Source organism: Populus trichocarpa, chromosome 6, assembly GCF_000002775.5.
Source record: "Populus trichocarpa isolate Nisqually-1 chromosome 6, P.trichocarpa_v4.1, whole genome shotgun sequence".
In the NCBI taxonomy this organism is placed as follows: Eukaryota; Viridiplantae; Streptophyta; class Magnoliopsida; order Malpighiales; family Salicaceae; genus Populus; species Populus trichocarpa.
The window spans coordinates 20,658,578-20,672,765 of NC_037290.2; the positions used below are offsets into that span (position 1 = coordinate 20,658,578).

General features: G+C 34.3%; 2 protein-coding genes across 3 annotated transcripts; both read left to right on the top strand.

Moving 5' to 3' along the window:
• Positions 1 to 3,233: 3,233 nt before the first annotated feature.
• LOC7479494 (myosin-binding protein 7) lies at positions 3,234 to 7,043 on the top strand. Of its 2 annotated transcripts, none has more exons than XM_024604407.2 (4): positions 3,234 to 3,625; positions 3,841 to 5,441; positions 6,062 to 6,108; positions 6,587 to 7,043. In XM_024604407.2, the coding sequence occupies exons 2-4, from the start codon at positions 4,011 to 4,013 to the stop codon at positions 6,687 to 6,689; spliced, it is 1,581 nt and encodes a 526-aa protein (XP_024460175.1). In that variant the 5' UTR covers positions 3,234 to 3,625; positions 3,841 to 4,010; the 3' UTR covers positions 6,690 to 7,043. The 2 variants fall into 2 exon arrangements, with proteins under 2 accessions (XP_024460175.1, XP_002309271.1); XM_002309235.4 differs by having other exon boundaries at positions 3,849 to 5,441.
• A 3,972-nt stretch (positions 7,044 to 11,015) lies between these two features.
• Positions 11,016 to 14,029, top strand: LOC7455614 (probable mannitol dehydrogenase). Its single transcript, XM_002309234.4, has 5 exons — positions 11,016 to 11,256; positions 11,486 to 11,599; positions 12,435 to 12,948; positions 13,361 to 13,514; positions 13,606 to 14,029. Exons 1-5 carry the CDS (start codon positions 11,156 to 11,158, stop codon positions 13,803 to 13,805), a joined length of 1,083 nt encoding a protein of 360 aa, XP_002309270.3. The 5' UTR covers positions 11,016 to 11,155; the 3' UTR covers positions 13,806 to 14,029.
• The last annotated feature ends 159 nt before the right edge of the window (positions 14,030 to 14,188 follow it).

Below are 14,188 nucleotides of genomic sequence, written 5' to 3' on the forward strand. Positions count from 1 at the left end.
ATTCAAATTCAATGAGTAACTACTTATATTTATTAGAAATTAAGAGTTAGGTATACGAAAATAGATATTATAGAGATAAAATAAAATAAAAAATTATTTAAACTAGGTAAGAACATTTTCATTATATACTTTTAATAATAACGAGTTTATTTTTCTCTTTTATTATTTATTTTTTAAGTGAAAACAGATAATAATTAATCATACTTATTCACTGAATATTATAAAATCTTCCAAATAGCAGAATTAAAATCTAACAGTAGCAGTAATATAAAATAAAATCCAAATTCGACAAGAAAAATTGAAGTCAACTATGGAGGGAGTCATTGCCCTCCAATATTGGAGATCCTGCATTGATTCTGAATATTACAGCAGGTCATCTCCATCCTCCAAGATACGGAAAACGTTACTCTCCTCTTAATTCACAATATTTGAAATTTAATATTTTTCTCAATTATCATTGTAAAGTTTTCCAATAAAACTTAAATAAAAGTTATCCCAAAATTATGATTATTATTATTAGTATTATACATTATCATACATGAAGTTAAAACGTGTGATGTTTTTACTGTTCACAAAAACATGGTTCACCATCTCAATTTTATTTTAGATTACAATAGTGAAATTTTTTAAAAATTTCAATTTGATTCTCAAATATTTTTTTTGCATAATTGAGCCATTTTGAAACCAAATTAGAGCTCAATTACATGTTTTTTTTAAGAGAGGGTTAAATTGAAAGAAAGTGAACTAAAGTGAAAAAAATAGGTAACAGGGGTGGTGGATTAAAAATTTCTGTCAAAAATTCATTTGAGTTTTAGCTATTAGATGACCGGTCTCTTGAATGTTACAAAATTTAATATGGTACCAAACTTCTTTTTACTCATTTTCAATCCTTATGTAGTTGGAGGAGAGATAGGTTGTCGGATTCCGGCTTAAAGAGAGAAGGCTACCAAAACAATCGTTTTTTGTTGCAAATGGTTTCATATGATAAGAGGAGTTAAGATTATTTGTTTTTTTTAACCTTGAAAACACCTAAAAAGTCAGATATGAGCTTGGGAAGGTTTTTTTTGCTTCGGGTGAATTTCGGGTTTTAGGACGGTTTTTTTTTGTTTTCGCGGCCATAAGTTGGTTTAACAAGGTCTCTAGAGTATTTCCTATGCGTTTTGGGCTAAAAATAAGTTGAAATGAGTTTTTTAGTAAAAAAAAAGCAAAAGACCCTATTTTTCCGAGCACCATAATGGTTGGATTATGAGGAAATGATGTGTCAAATTTTTTTTGATGCATAGAGCCCATTAAACATAGGCATGCACGGGAGTCGTTGCTTGATTGGATCAGATGCTAGGCCTAGCTTGATTCTTTTTTATATTTATTTTATAAACCTGCGGCAACGCATGAACATTCTATCTGGTGTATATATATTAGAGTACGATACTCCTTTTCATATTAACTAGTCTCTTTACTCTTTATTTTGTTCTACGAAGATTTCTTTGTTTAAAAACCATTAGTGCATGCTCTTTCGTGGCATCTTTTTACCAGAACACCAAGCTATAGGATCACAATCTAATAACATTTCAGTTATCAAAATTTCTCAAGGTGAAAAATAAATGATAAGAAAAAATATAATAATCAAGAAAAAATAACCTAGCGAATCTAATTAATTAAAGTAAATTATTTTTATATGTTTGTTTTTAATTTTCTTATTTCTTTGCATAGTTTCATAAATAAAAGTATTACTTCATAGAAAAATGTCATGTAGACATACAAATTAACAACTTTATGATAAAAGGATCTTTACAAAATAAAATAAAAAATAGAGGGACTAGATCAACATGAAAAAGAATAGAAGGCTCCCATTAAAAAAAATTAAAAAAGTACAAGAACCAGATTTGAGCATAACCCTTTAAATTTTCACAATCTTACAAATGATAGTTTTCTTTAAAAAAAAAAAAAATTAGCATATTAGATGTAAAAATTTGATAAAATATCACCACTTGAAAAAGATTTGGTAAAATAACACGCTTTGACATTGTCGCGCTTTTGAAACGCAACATTTAGTAAATATCGCGCTTCTGAAGAGCGACAAAATAGATGTCGACTGCTATCTAACTGTTTTTTCTAAAATATGTAGTTGTTTCTCAAAACGGTCTGCTAATAAATGTTGCAGTTCTGAAGCACAACATTACTATAATATCATGTTTCAAAACCGTAACAAAATTATAATTAATATCATGGTTCACAAATACGATATTTAGACAAATATCGATGTTCACAAATACAATATTATTGAAATGTTGCACCAATGAGCCATGATATCCTTAAACTGTCATATTTTGTCCAAAACTTATTTATCTTGTGTTACTATACCATTTTTTTTCCAATGCTAATTACACAATATATCCACAAGTAAGCTAACTTCTAAACTTTAAAACAAGCTTGGTAGCCTAGCTCAGGCGCATAATTAAGCTAATACATAAGCCTTAATAGATTAAGCTTAACTGAACTCAAGCTCTACTAGTTTATAAAATAAATATCATTACAAAACAACTACTTAAAGTGATTTAATCATCAATCAATGAAATGAATTCAGCAACCTAACGTGTCTATCCTTTATACAGTAATACCGGTCATGCTTGTTTTTACATTTTAAAAGTGTTTTTTAAAAAAATTAAATTTGTTTTTCAAATTAATATTTTTTTAGTATTTTCAAATCATTTTGATGTGTTGATATTAAAAATAATTTTTAAAAAATAAAAAAATATTTTAATACATTTCCAAATAAAAAATATTTTAAAAAATAATCACTATCACATTTTTAAACCACATCAAACCCTCAGCCCATGTGTGCAAATTTTGCCAAACCATGCCTATCGAAATGGAGCTATATTTTCTCTCATAATCACCATACGTGTGTGTATATGTATATATATATATATATATATATATATATATATATATAAAAATAGTAACTTCCACGTTGTACAATCTTATAAATCGATCCACACTGTAATAATTCCAGTAGATATTTTAATCAATCATCACTCTCTTTCTATTTCGGTAAATCCAAAACAAGAAAAAAGTTTTACTTCAATTTTTTTTATTAAATTACGAATATTTTTTAATAATTTTAATATAATAATATTAAAAATAAAAAAAATAATATTAATATATATTTAAATAAAAAATCTTAATCTAATCATCAACCATAAAATCCATCTCTCATCAGACTCTCCCTCGCAGACACTTTTCTGCTCCCCAAAATATATTCTCTCTCTCCCTCTCAGCGTATTAGCACGGAAATCTAGAGCGAATAAAAACAAACCAGGCAGGAGGCTATAATAGGATTAAAAAAAAAACATAAGGGGTTTCTATTTCACCCCCTTTCCCACTCTTTCTCTCCCTCTTTCAATTTCTTTCCCTCCAAACGCCATTTCTCCGTTTTCTTTCTTCTTTCTTTCTTTTTATCCGTTAAAGTTTTATTCGAATTCTCTTTCTTTTCCGGCTCCGGTGATCTCATTATTTTCCTGCTACTTCCACGGAATATTGGTTCTTCCCGGGAAAACTGGTTTTTCCCGGGAACATTTCGCCTCAATTTCCTCCTCTTCTCCGCATCGGATTTTTCAAAGCCCAGGTAACACCCATGCACAACCCCTCACTCTCGCGCGTGTGATTCTGTTTTGTTTTTATTAAAAAAAAAGAATGATAATTTGTTATTCTTTTGGAGCTTCAAATATAGATTTAAGCTGGAAAATCTTCAAATTACAGAAAAATGTGTGGTTTTGTGATTGTTTGGAGTGTTAGTTTTTTTTGTGTGTGTGATCTTTGTGTTATTTTTGTCATTTTAAGGAATTTAGGGGCGATTGAGGAACGAAAGGAATTGCTAACTGAAAAGATCTGTAGATTCGATAGAGAGGAGAAATTGAGAGTTTCAAAGGAAAAGGCTCTCACTTTGATTTTTATGTGAATTTGGGATTGTTTTTGCGTGGAAGTATTTGATTTTGAATGATAATTGGTCTATGGATTTGCAAGTACTTTCTGCCCAGGCTTCACCATCGAGGGATTTGGTGAAGTGTTGTATTTGTGGCTGCAGTTGTTCTTTAATTGCCGGTTCATCTTCAGAGTCTTGGATCAGGTCTGTCAAAAGAAAATACGATGAGTTTGAGGAGAGAAATCGGTTTTTTATACCCGGGTTTGATTTCTTCTCGAATCCACGAATACGAATTGAGAATGAATGTTCTGCGCTACGTGAGATGGTTTCTAGCCAACAGCAGACTATGCAGGATTTGTACACGGAATTGGAAGAGGAAAGGAACGCTGCTTCTTCAGCTGCAAATGAAGCCATGTCAATGATACTGAGGTTGCAGAGGGAGAAGGCGGAGATCCAAATGGAGGCAAGGCAATTTAAACGTTTTGCCGAGGAGAAGATGGGGCATGATCAGCAGGAGTTTTTGGCTTTAGAGGATGTTTTGTATAAGAGAGAGCAGGCTATTCAATCATTTACTTGTGAAATTCAGGCTTATAAGCATAGGATGATGAGTTATGGCCTTACAGAGGCAGAGGCAGTGGGTGAGAGGGGTGGGTTTAGCCGCAACACAAGCATGAATGAAAACTTGGATGCTGGCCAATTCGAGTTTCCAGCTTATGATTACCCACCCCTGAAATGCAATTTGAATGATAATCCAAATCCTTTGGAGGGTGAAGATGACATTGTGAATGTTGAGAAATATGCATTTGGCGAGACCCCTCATGGTCGTGAGAATTTGAAGAATTTAGAATATAGGATCTATCAGATGGAGAGAAGTCCTCGTAGCGTTCAACAAGATGGTGATTTTTCTGGTACAAAGAATATTCTCGAGAAGGTGGTTGTTGACCACCACTCTCCTAGGAGGTCAAGGCACAGCAGGAGATTCTCCGGAGATAGTTCAAGTTCATTGATTGGGATGTCTAGAGAATTGGGTCCAGATTTTGCCACTGAATCTCCAAGATCCAAGTTAAGCAATAGCTTTAAGAAAACGGACTGTGCTTCACAAGTGGAAGATTACACAAATTCGAGAAAGAGGGATAATGAAGCAGACTTTGGAGATGACATGAGTGACAGAGTTTATACCATTGATTTTATACATAACGGGGTCTCACAGAATGGTGTTACAGAACCAAAAGCTGGAATTGGGATTTATGAAGAGCATCTCTCAACTCCAAGAGAGACATTAACTCGACCTGATATTAGTGATCCTGATATAAAAAAGCTCTACTTGAGACTTCAGTCACTTGAGGCTGACAGGGAATCTATGAGGCAAGCACTTATTTCAATGCGAACTGATAAAGCACAAATGGTATTGTTGAAAGAAATAGCTCAACATCTATGCAAGGAAATGTCTCCAGAAAGAAAAATGCCTGCGAGGAAGCCATTTCTTCTTGGAAGCTTTTCCTTCACGTCAATCTTTAAGGTAATTCTTTATGCTTTGTGTAAATGAATGTGCTTTCCTGTATAATAAAGATTTCCATTCACTTGAGTTTTTGGGTATCCAATATATATCATCAAAACTGCTGTTCCATAATCATTTTGGTGATTGTTATTGCATTATAGTGTTTGTATTAGTTATTCTTTTAGCCTATGCTTAACTTCAAGCTCTCCTTGACCTGTACTTCCCCCCTCCTACCTTCATTTTTCACTTAAATCTTTCATTCTTCATTATTTTGGTATGGCTGAACTAGAGTTAGATAGAAACTTTGAATTTGCATAAACTGAACTGCATTATAGGAGTCTGTCCATTGGAATCTGAGTTATGATGTAAATGTGAGTGCTTGAACGTATAGAAAATAAAATTATTGAAGTATGTTTGTGATGTTTTCTTTCTTTTCTTGGATTGTCATCTTCTTTTCATCCTTGATTCTCTTGATTTCCACCAGTCAGAAGCACTTAGCTGCTCCCTCATTTAAATTGTTGGACGCAGCATTATGACTACCAGGCTTTGTGTTTTGACTTTCCACTTTATTTTAACATCATTCTGCATGTTATTTGTTGCACTAGCACTAAAAACTCTTGTCTTTCATTTTGTTTGTTCAGTGGGTTGTGTCCATCGTTTTATGGAGAAAGAAAGCTCAGCGAAGCAAGTAAGTATATTGCTATAAACTATTGACATAATTTAGTTTCTGTTTTAGTGCTCCCATTCAATTGCATATATAGAACTATTTGAAGTAAATACAAATTAGGAGTGAAAAACTCCACTGGGTTTATTGTTTTTGTATTTTTACCAGACCAAAAATGAACCAGGGGAGAATTTCTCCAAATTTGAAGGAAGAAAGGGAAAATCTTTATAGTTTTTAAAGGAATCACTTGGGAATTGGAGAAAGAGGGAAATGAATTTAAGGAAGGAGAAATAGTTCTGACATGCCCTGTTTCGAACTCTGTGATTCACCTACTCTTTTACAGATGCAAATGCATGTGTTTACAGTGTTCTTGAACTGTATCTTTCTCGTTCGCTTCAGTTTGAGAAATGACATAGAAGATTCTTATTCTTGACGTTGGTGGCATTATTTGTAGTTTCAATCTGGCATTGATGTTTAATCTCATCAAATTTTGTAATGGCAGGTACATGTTTGGACTTTCAGCCGCTGATGTTGGCTTGCTAATTCTTCTAGACAAAGGCTCCCGCACAAGGCAATGGAGATGTCTCATGAGCACACAAGTGTGAAACCATCAGTCAAATTCCCAGTATCTATTTGAAGCCAATGCTCATACTGTGAACATGAAATGGATTTTGGCCACATCGTTACCCTGATTTGTCGTGTTCTTTTAATAGAATCCTTCCTTCTGCAAATTTCAGTGTTTTGTGCAGCGTTCTTTGATTTCATTTTATCTGGATTGAATATATCTTGCTGGGTGATTAGTGAAGCATGGATTTAGTGTGGGCACGCCTGCCTGTGTAGTTTGTTGAAATTTAGCTTCAGGTGAGGTATCCTGTCCTCTTCCGCTACTGTATATTTCAGAATTCAGATTCCTGTATAAGTTTTCTCATTTAAATGCGCAGTGGCTATTCTTTTTGTCATTTGAGATGCGGGGTGCATCCTGATGATTTATTTCTTTATTTTAATGCTGTTAATAATTGGTTGATGCTGTAAATAGCGGGCTATCTGTTTGCAAAGTTAGCTTTCCGACAAAAATTATTATCCCATGATTTCAAGGTACTTTTGACAGCTACTCAGTTATTAAAAGCTGTAAGCTTTGGTTTATACATTAATCAAAACGATTTAAAAACAAAAAAAAAAATCAAAAATTTTCAGCCTAAGGACGCCAATCCAGCTAATGCTCAGTTATAGAAAGCTGAAAATAGGAAATGTTGGTCAGCCCGTTATTTTGGTACATGTTACTCTTTTCTCGTTGTCCTGGTCCTTCCTTACAAAAAAAAATGAAAATGGTTTCGGATTTTTGGATTTCCTTCCTTGTCAATTCCTGTGTGCCTGAGCTTGAGGAGAGCACGTAGTTTTAGAGTTGAAGCTCTACTTTGAAGACACAATCTACCTTAGAAAAAAAGGTCAAGGGCAATCCACTTGTGAAAGGGGATTGTTGTCTATTTTGAACAGTTCATCTTGTCTTATGATAGGCAATGACGATTTCTTTGTACCATGATTAGGCCGCCTTACAGTTGGAAATCTGGTGCTTATATATCCATGGAATGTTTTTTTTTTTCTCTTACAAGTGCAAGACGCAAATCTTGTGCACTCCCAGCTGCCTCGACGAGTCTCTAGATTACTTTTATTAGTTTAATGGTGTTAAGGATCTTTTGGCCAAGCAGCTCTCAGGGGATCCTTATGCATAAAAATCACGTATATCTCTAGATACCGAGTGATTGATTGATTGGACATTACTACAATGTGAATGTTTTGGCATTTGGTAAAATTTGTCAGCTTTTGGGATCTTTCCTTGTCCCAACCAGCCGAAAACGATGAAAGAATGGATGAAACTTCGATTGCAAGTACTGGTTCACAATCATTTTCCCAATTGGCTGGTGGAAAGAGGATATCCAAAGCAAACTGGTCGCACATACTGTATTTATGTATGTACTCAGGACTCAGCTACACCCTCCACCAGCACGAAAATGACCCCTACCACGATGAGAATTGTAGCTATTGCTATGGGAACCAGAAGACTGTTTGTGAGAAGAAGAAAATTGACGTTGTGCAACAAAGACCGAGGGAGGTTGAGCTGGAGTTGGCAGTAACAGAATTGCCCATGGATTGAAGGAACTCTTATAAAGAAACTCATGAGTAAGGAGGTAACTGTGAAAATCAATATAGGAAAGAGGCTAGGTTTTTTTGGATAGACTAGTCAACAAATCCTTGAATTCACTGTGAAATCCGCAAAAAAACATATAAGTTGAAATTCTCTAGCGAAATAAGCTCTATAACCGCTGCTTATTCATCAAACAATGACTTTACATTTTGTAGAAAAATAATGACAAAATCATTACCTTAACAAAGGTCTTGGAAGGAGCCATAAAGTTGCATAATTCTAGGGTTTGATGGGGAGGCAACCACTTATTTAAGAGCGCACCAAACACAACATGAAGTTTGACAATCAACAACAAGGTGCAATACATCCATGAAAAGGGACGAGAGAAGTATACTCAAAATGATTGATTTAAAGAGGAGAACCATAGAATCAACAAATTGAGACAAAGGATATGGAAAAGAGCCATTAACAAAGTAAAAACTCTCTGACCAAGAAGATATAACTTCTTCCGCATTCGACAATAGAAATAATTAGTGTTTGTGAGTTTCAAGGAAATTACTTATTGAGTGTTGGAGAGGGCACGACAGCTGCGAGAGGAGAACTATTGGCAATAACAGCATGGGAAGAAAGAGAAGAGCCGCTAATCAATGCAACTCATCGAGTGCTAAACACTTATCTCTCCAAAGATTATGTCATCGCAAATGACAATTTAGAAAACTACAATGACCTTATAGATTCTAAGAAGCATATTCAAAGTATTAGAAGAATCCTTGAACTTGTAAAACAAAAGAGTAATACTATGTGCAAAATTTTCCCTACAATATTTTGTGGATCTACTAAGGTGTGGTATCACAACGAGATATCCGTATTTCCATTAAAATCTCCATGACTACATAAAAAATCTCTACAACGAGATCTTCATATCTCCATTGAATTCTCCAAGTCTTCATTGAAATCCCCATACGTGACTCCTTGAAAGATCACTACATCTCCATATGACATCTCCCTTCACAATACTTTAATATTGCCTTCATCTACCACAAAGCATTTTTTATTTTCTAGATGATAATGTTCTATCTCTTACCAAAAAACTCTCATATTAACAAAATCTACAAAAATATAGGCACAACCATAAAAGAAACATTTTTCATACGAACATAGCCACAAAGATAATGTTTATATAGTAAGTATTTTTCTCTCCCTCATTTGCTTATTAAAATCTTTAAACATGACTATTTAAAAGACTGGGGGGTGATAATACCCAAATTAAAAAAAATAAACATCTAGGGTTTTTACCCCGACACTGACCTCAATTTGTTCAATCATGTCCTGGCACACCCTTTTATACAATTTTTTAGGATCGCAAGAGCCATACACATAAATTTTTCATGCATGTAATTTTTTCTATGTACACATAACTTTTTCTATTCAAAGTACACTTTTTTTTTTTGCACTGATAACACTGCTCGTCACCAACATTTTAATCAATGGCGCGCATGATACACCAACCATGGCATGACATAATAATTAATAAGCCAGAGCCTCATCATCGTTCCTTTGTTGACATGCATCACATCATTGTTAAAAGCTTGTCAAACCGCTTCCAATGCAATAGCGGATGATGGTGTTCCGTCACCAGAGAAAACCACATGCATCGTTAGAGCGAGACAATTTAACCTTATAAGTGCACGCACCAACCAAGTTATCATCCATGTCTTTTTTAGTCCTTTAAAGTTTTCTTAGTTTAAAATTAGATTCCTTAAGCCTTAATTATTTTAGACCAATAAAATAGAATTTTATTTTGAAAAACCAAGCACCAAACACATTCCAAAATGTTTCCTCAACATCGTGGAATTCCCATATCTATGCAAGCAAAAAAAAAAATCAAGTCCAATCCAGAAAGAAAACCTCAATATGAAAAAGGATTAAATTGAGAAAGAAATCAAGGTACCAAAAAAAGTTGAATCTTTCTTATGCCTGTGCAATTCGATCCATGATGTTTGCAAGAAAAGGGGGTATAATGCTTGTCTAGTATTGAAATTCACTCCCTCTAGCTTAAATTGTTTTAATTTAATTAATTTATTTTATTTTTTTAAAATTAAGCATCAATCGAGAGTCGATTTTGTTTCTTGACGCCGCGATTAGCTAATTTGAAGCCAAACAAAACAAAAAAACAAAATCTAACTTCAAATTAATCTAATATAAAAAGATCAAATTTAAAAAAAATATAAAAAAAAAACTAAAGAACCAGAGAAAAAACTACGAATCCATAATATTTTCTCTCACTATGCATAAAAAATGTCTAATCTTAATTAGGCCTCGATCATAAATTGCACATTTCGGCCCATGTGAACGCAGTGCAAATCCTAAATTGAATTAAATTTGGGAGTGAAGAGTAGTTGGAATTGTAAATGGGTGGCTGAGAAGGAAGGGAAAAACGAAACTCGTGTGAATAAAGTGAAATTCAAACAGAGTGGGGAGGAAGAAATGCTTCCAGAAGAAATTGAGAACCACAAAAATGTGTGGTGCGGATATTTTGACTCACTGGAGCAAAAGATGCCACGATCGGCCAGCAGAATGATAACGTATAGGTAGAGTTATTTTTAAATTATTTTTTATTTAAAAATATATTAAAATAATATTTTTTTTATTTTAAAAAAATTATTTTTTATATTATTACACTAAAATCACCTGAAAACAATAAAAAAAAATTAATTTTAAAAAAAAGAATTTAAATCTTTTTAAAACGAAAACACAAACAAAACCCAACCCACCGTCCCATCATGATAACTTCACCCCTTACGTCAGCCCAGTAATCTCTGCACACTATATATACACCCACATGCAAATTTAACTGTACTAGTGTTGAGTGCATATTGATCAGGAAGCCAAAATCTTGATCTTACAGTTGTATTTTTATAGAGAAAAATGGTAGCCAAATTGCCAGAGGAAGAGCATCCAAAACAGGCCTTCGGATGGGCAGCAAGAGACCAATCTGGGGTCCTCTCTCCCTTCAAATTCTCCAGGAGGTACTCCTCTCTCATTGTCCATGATCTTCGTTTTACTCTCCACACATTAATCCTGCTTAAATGTATTAATATTTAATAAATATCTGGATTTGTTTGATCTCCAAACAAATTTATGGTCTTAATTAGTTTGGCATATATATTTAAATATATGTTCACGCACAGTGGTAACTTCATGCTAATTAACGGGAATGTGGTTGTTGTGATTTTAATTGAAATGGGTTGTTTCTAGAGCAACAGCAGAAAAGGATGTGGCATTCAAGGTGTTGTATTGTGGGATATGCCACTCCGACCTTCACATGGCCAAGAATGAATGGGGCGTTACTCAATACCCTCTTGTTCCTGGGTACGTATATATCCTCCTTCTTTGCCTCTTTTTTTTTTAAGCAATGTGTCTGTTTTCATTTGAATTGATTCTGTTTCATTTGTAATTCTTTACTTGGAATTGAACATATGGTCACAAGAAAACAATTAATTTCTTGTGATTGAATCTAGTTATAGATAATTTGTTTAAAACTCGATCTGAAAGAGATAATCTTGGAAATTGCTAGAGGATAACCCGTTGCCAAAATATATATAAAAGAAGAAGAAGAAGAAGAAGGCTTTTGAGCGTATGAAGTTGAAAAGCTAAATACAAGTCAATACACAGCTGGTTGTTAAGGAATGTTTGTTGTGGTACAGAGGAAAAGAAAAGGGTCCACTTCTTTCCAAATGCTGTGTTCCCATCGAAATTGTCAGGATCCTATAGCAACCTGTTTCAATGTAAAATGGCTATTGCTAGCAGACTAGTACCACTTAGGAACGTGTAATGGGTTGACTTTAGAGCATCAGGGAACTCCCAGCTTAAATTTGTTTTTCCTTTTCGTGAATGAGATCAGAAAGTTTTACTAAATAAGCTAAGCAACGAGCAAGACAACTTAATTAGGCAGTAGCTAGGTTTTTGGGAAGGAAAATAGAGAAACATTTAACAGAATATACAAGCCTGATGATGCATGCATGTATGCAGATGAAGACAATGAAGATGTTTATTAAATTTGATGATTCTAATGAATTTCCATATTGTTTTAGGATCAGATTTTCTTCTCTTTTTTTCAAATTAATTTCTTCAATGAAGTTAATTTAAGTGGCTATAGTTCTTAAAAATCTGAGTAATTAATGAGTTAAGTAACGTTTCAATGCAGGCATGAGATTGTGGGAATAGTGACAGAGGTGGGGAGCAAAGTAGAAAAATTCAAGGTTGGAGACAAAGTGGGTGTAGGGTGCATGGTTGGATCATGCCACTCTTGCGATAGTTGTCACGACAATCTTGAGAATTACTGTCCAAAAATGATACTTACCTATGGTGCCAAGAATTATGATGGCACCATCACATATGGAGGCTACTCAGACCTTATGGTTGCCGAAGAGCACTTCATTGTTCGTATTCCAGATAATCTATCTCTTGATGCTGGTGCTCCTCTCTTGTGTGCTGGCATCACAGTATATAGCCCCTTGAGGTATTTTGGACTTGACAAACCCGGTATGCATGTGGGTGTAGTCGGCCTTGGTGGTCTAGGTCACGTAGCAGTGAAATTTGCAAAGGCTATGGGGGTCAAGGTGACAGTGATTAGCACCTCTCCTAACAAGAAGCAAGAGGCTGTAGAGAATCTTGGTGCTGACTCTTTTTTGGTTAGTAGTGACCAGGGTCAGATGCAGGTAATGTTACTCCTAACCCAACTAATAATAAAATGCACATAATAAATAAATAAATCTTTTGAAAATTAAGATGGAGAAAGAATTAGAACTTTTTACCTTGAACACCAGAAAAATTAGGAATTAAAAACATGTTATCATAGTTTCATGGTATAGAGACGATGGAATTGTTAAGATCATTATAATTAAGTTAAAAATGACTAATCATTACCTTTTAATAATATAGTGTCCTAAACAATGAAATTCTTTAGGACAAGTTAAGGGTATTAAATAATTTTTATAAATTAATATAATTCTTATAAAAATATCCCAACAGGCACTAGTTAACACACGAAGAACTCATTCCTTACAAAGAAAAGTGGGTTCCTGTGTGTGCTAATTTTCTGATCATAGGATTTTTAAATTTATTTTGCAGTCTGCAATGGGCACATTGGATGGTATCATTGATACAGTGTCCGCAGTTCACCCTATGTTGCCTTTATTTACTCTATTGAAGTCTCATGGAAAGCTAGTTTTGGTTGGTGCTCCAGAGAAGCCTCTTGAATTACCTGTCTTTCCTTTGATCGGCGGTATGTGCATGCATGTCTGTCAGAATAACTCATCTTGCTAATCGAGATAAGGACACTAACTGCACGTGTTGCCTTTGTGGGTTAATTACAGGGAGGAAGATGGTGGGAGGTAGTTGCATCGGAGGAATGAAGGAGACACAAGAGATGATTGATTTTGCAGCCAAACACAATATAACAGCCGACGTCGAGGTTATTCCGATGGACTATGTCAACACTGCCATGGAGCGCATGCTAAAAGGAGACGTTAGATATCGATTTGTCATCGACGTTGCCAAACCACTAAACCCTTAGCCTGCCATTTGATCAAAAGCGTGTAGCCTATTTCTTTAGATGGACATGTATCTTCTTCACTTCATGGTTGGTCTGGTCCACCTGAGTTGTTTTTCTGTTTTATTATTATTATTACTATGTATTCTTCACCTGAATTCTCAAGAATATCGAGTTTTTTTTCCAGTTTACTATGAAGACGAGCAGACATGTAATCATTTATTTAATGCATGGCTATGATTTCATCACATTAATTGGATCATAGAGCAGCATCCAACTGGTTTGGGTTTTGCTGTAAATGTTGCCTATAATAACAGAGATTATGAATTATCCTCTTTTTTTTTGGGGTTTTCCCTCAAGACAGAAGGTTTTCCCTACAGAGAGAAGGCATTAGCTCGTTGAGCAGT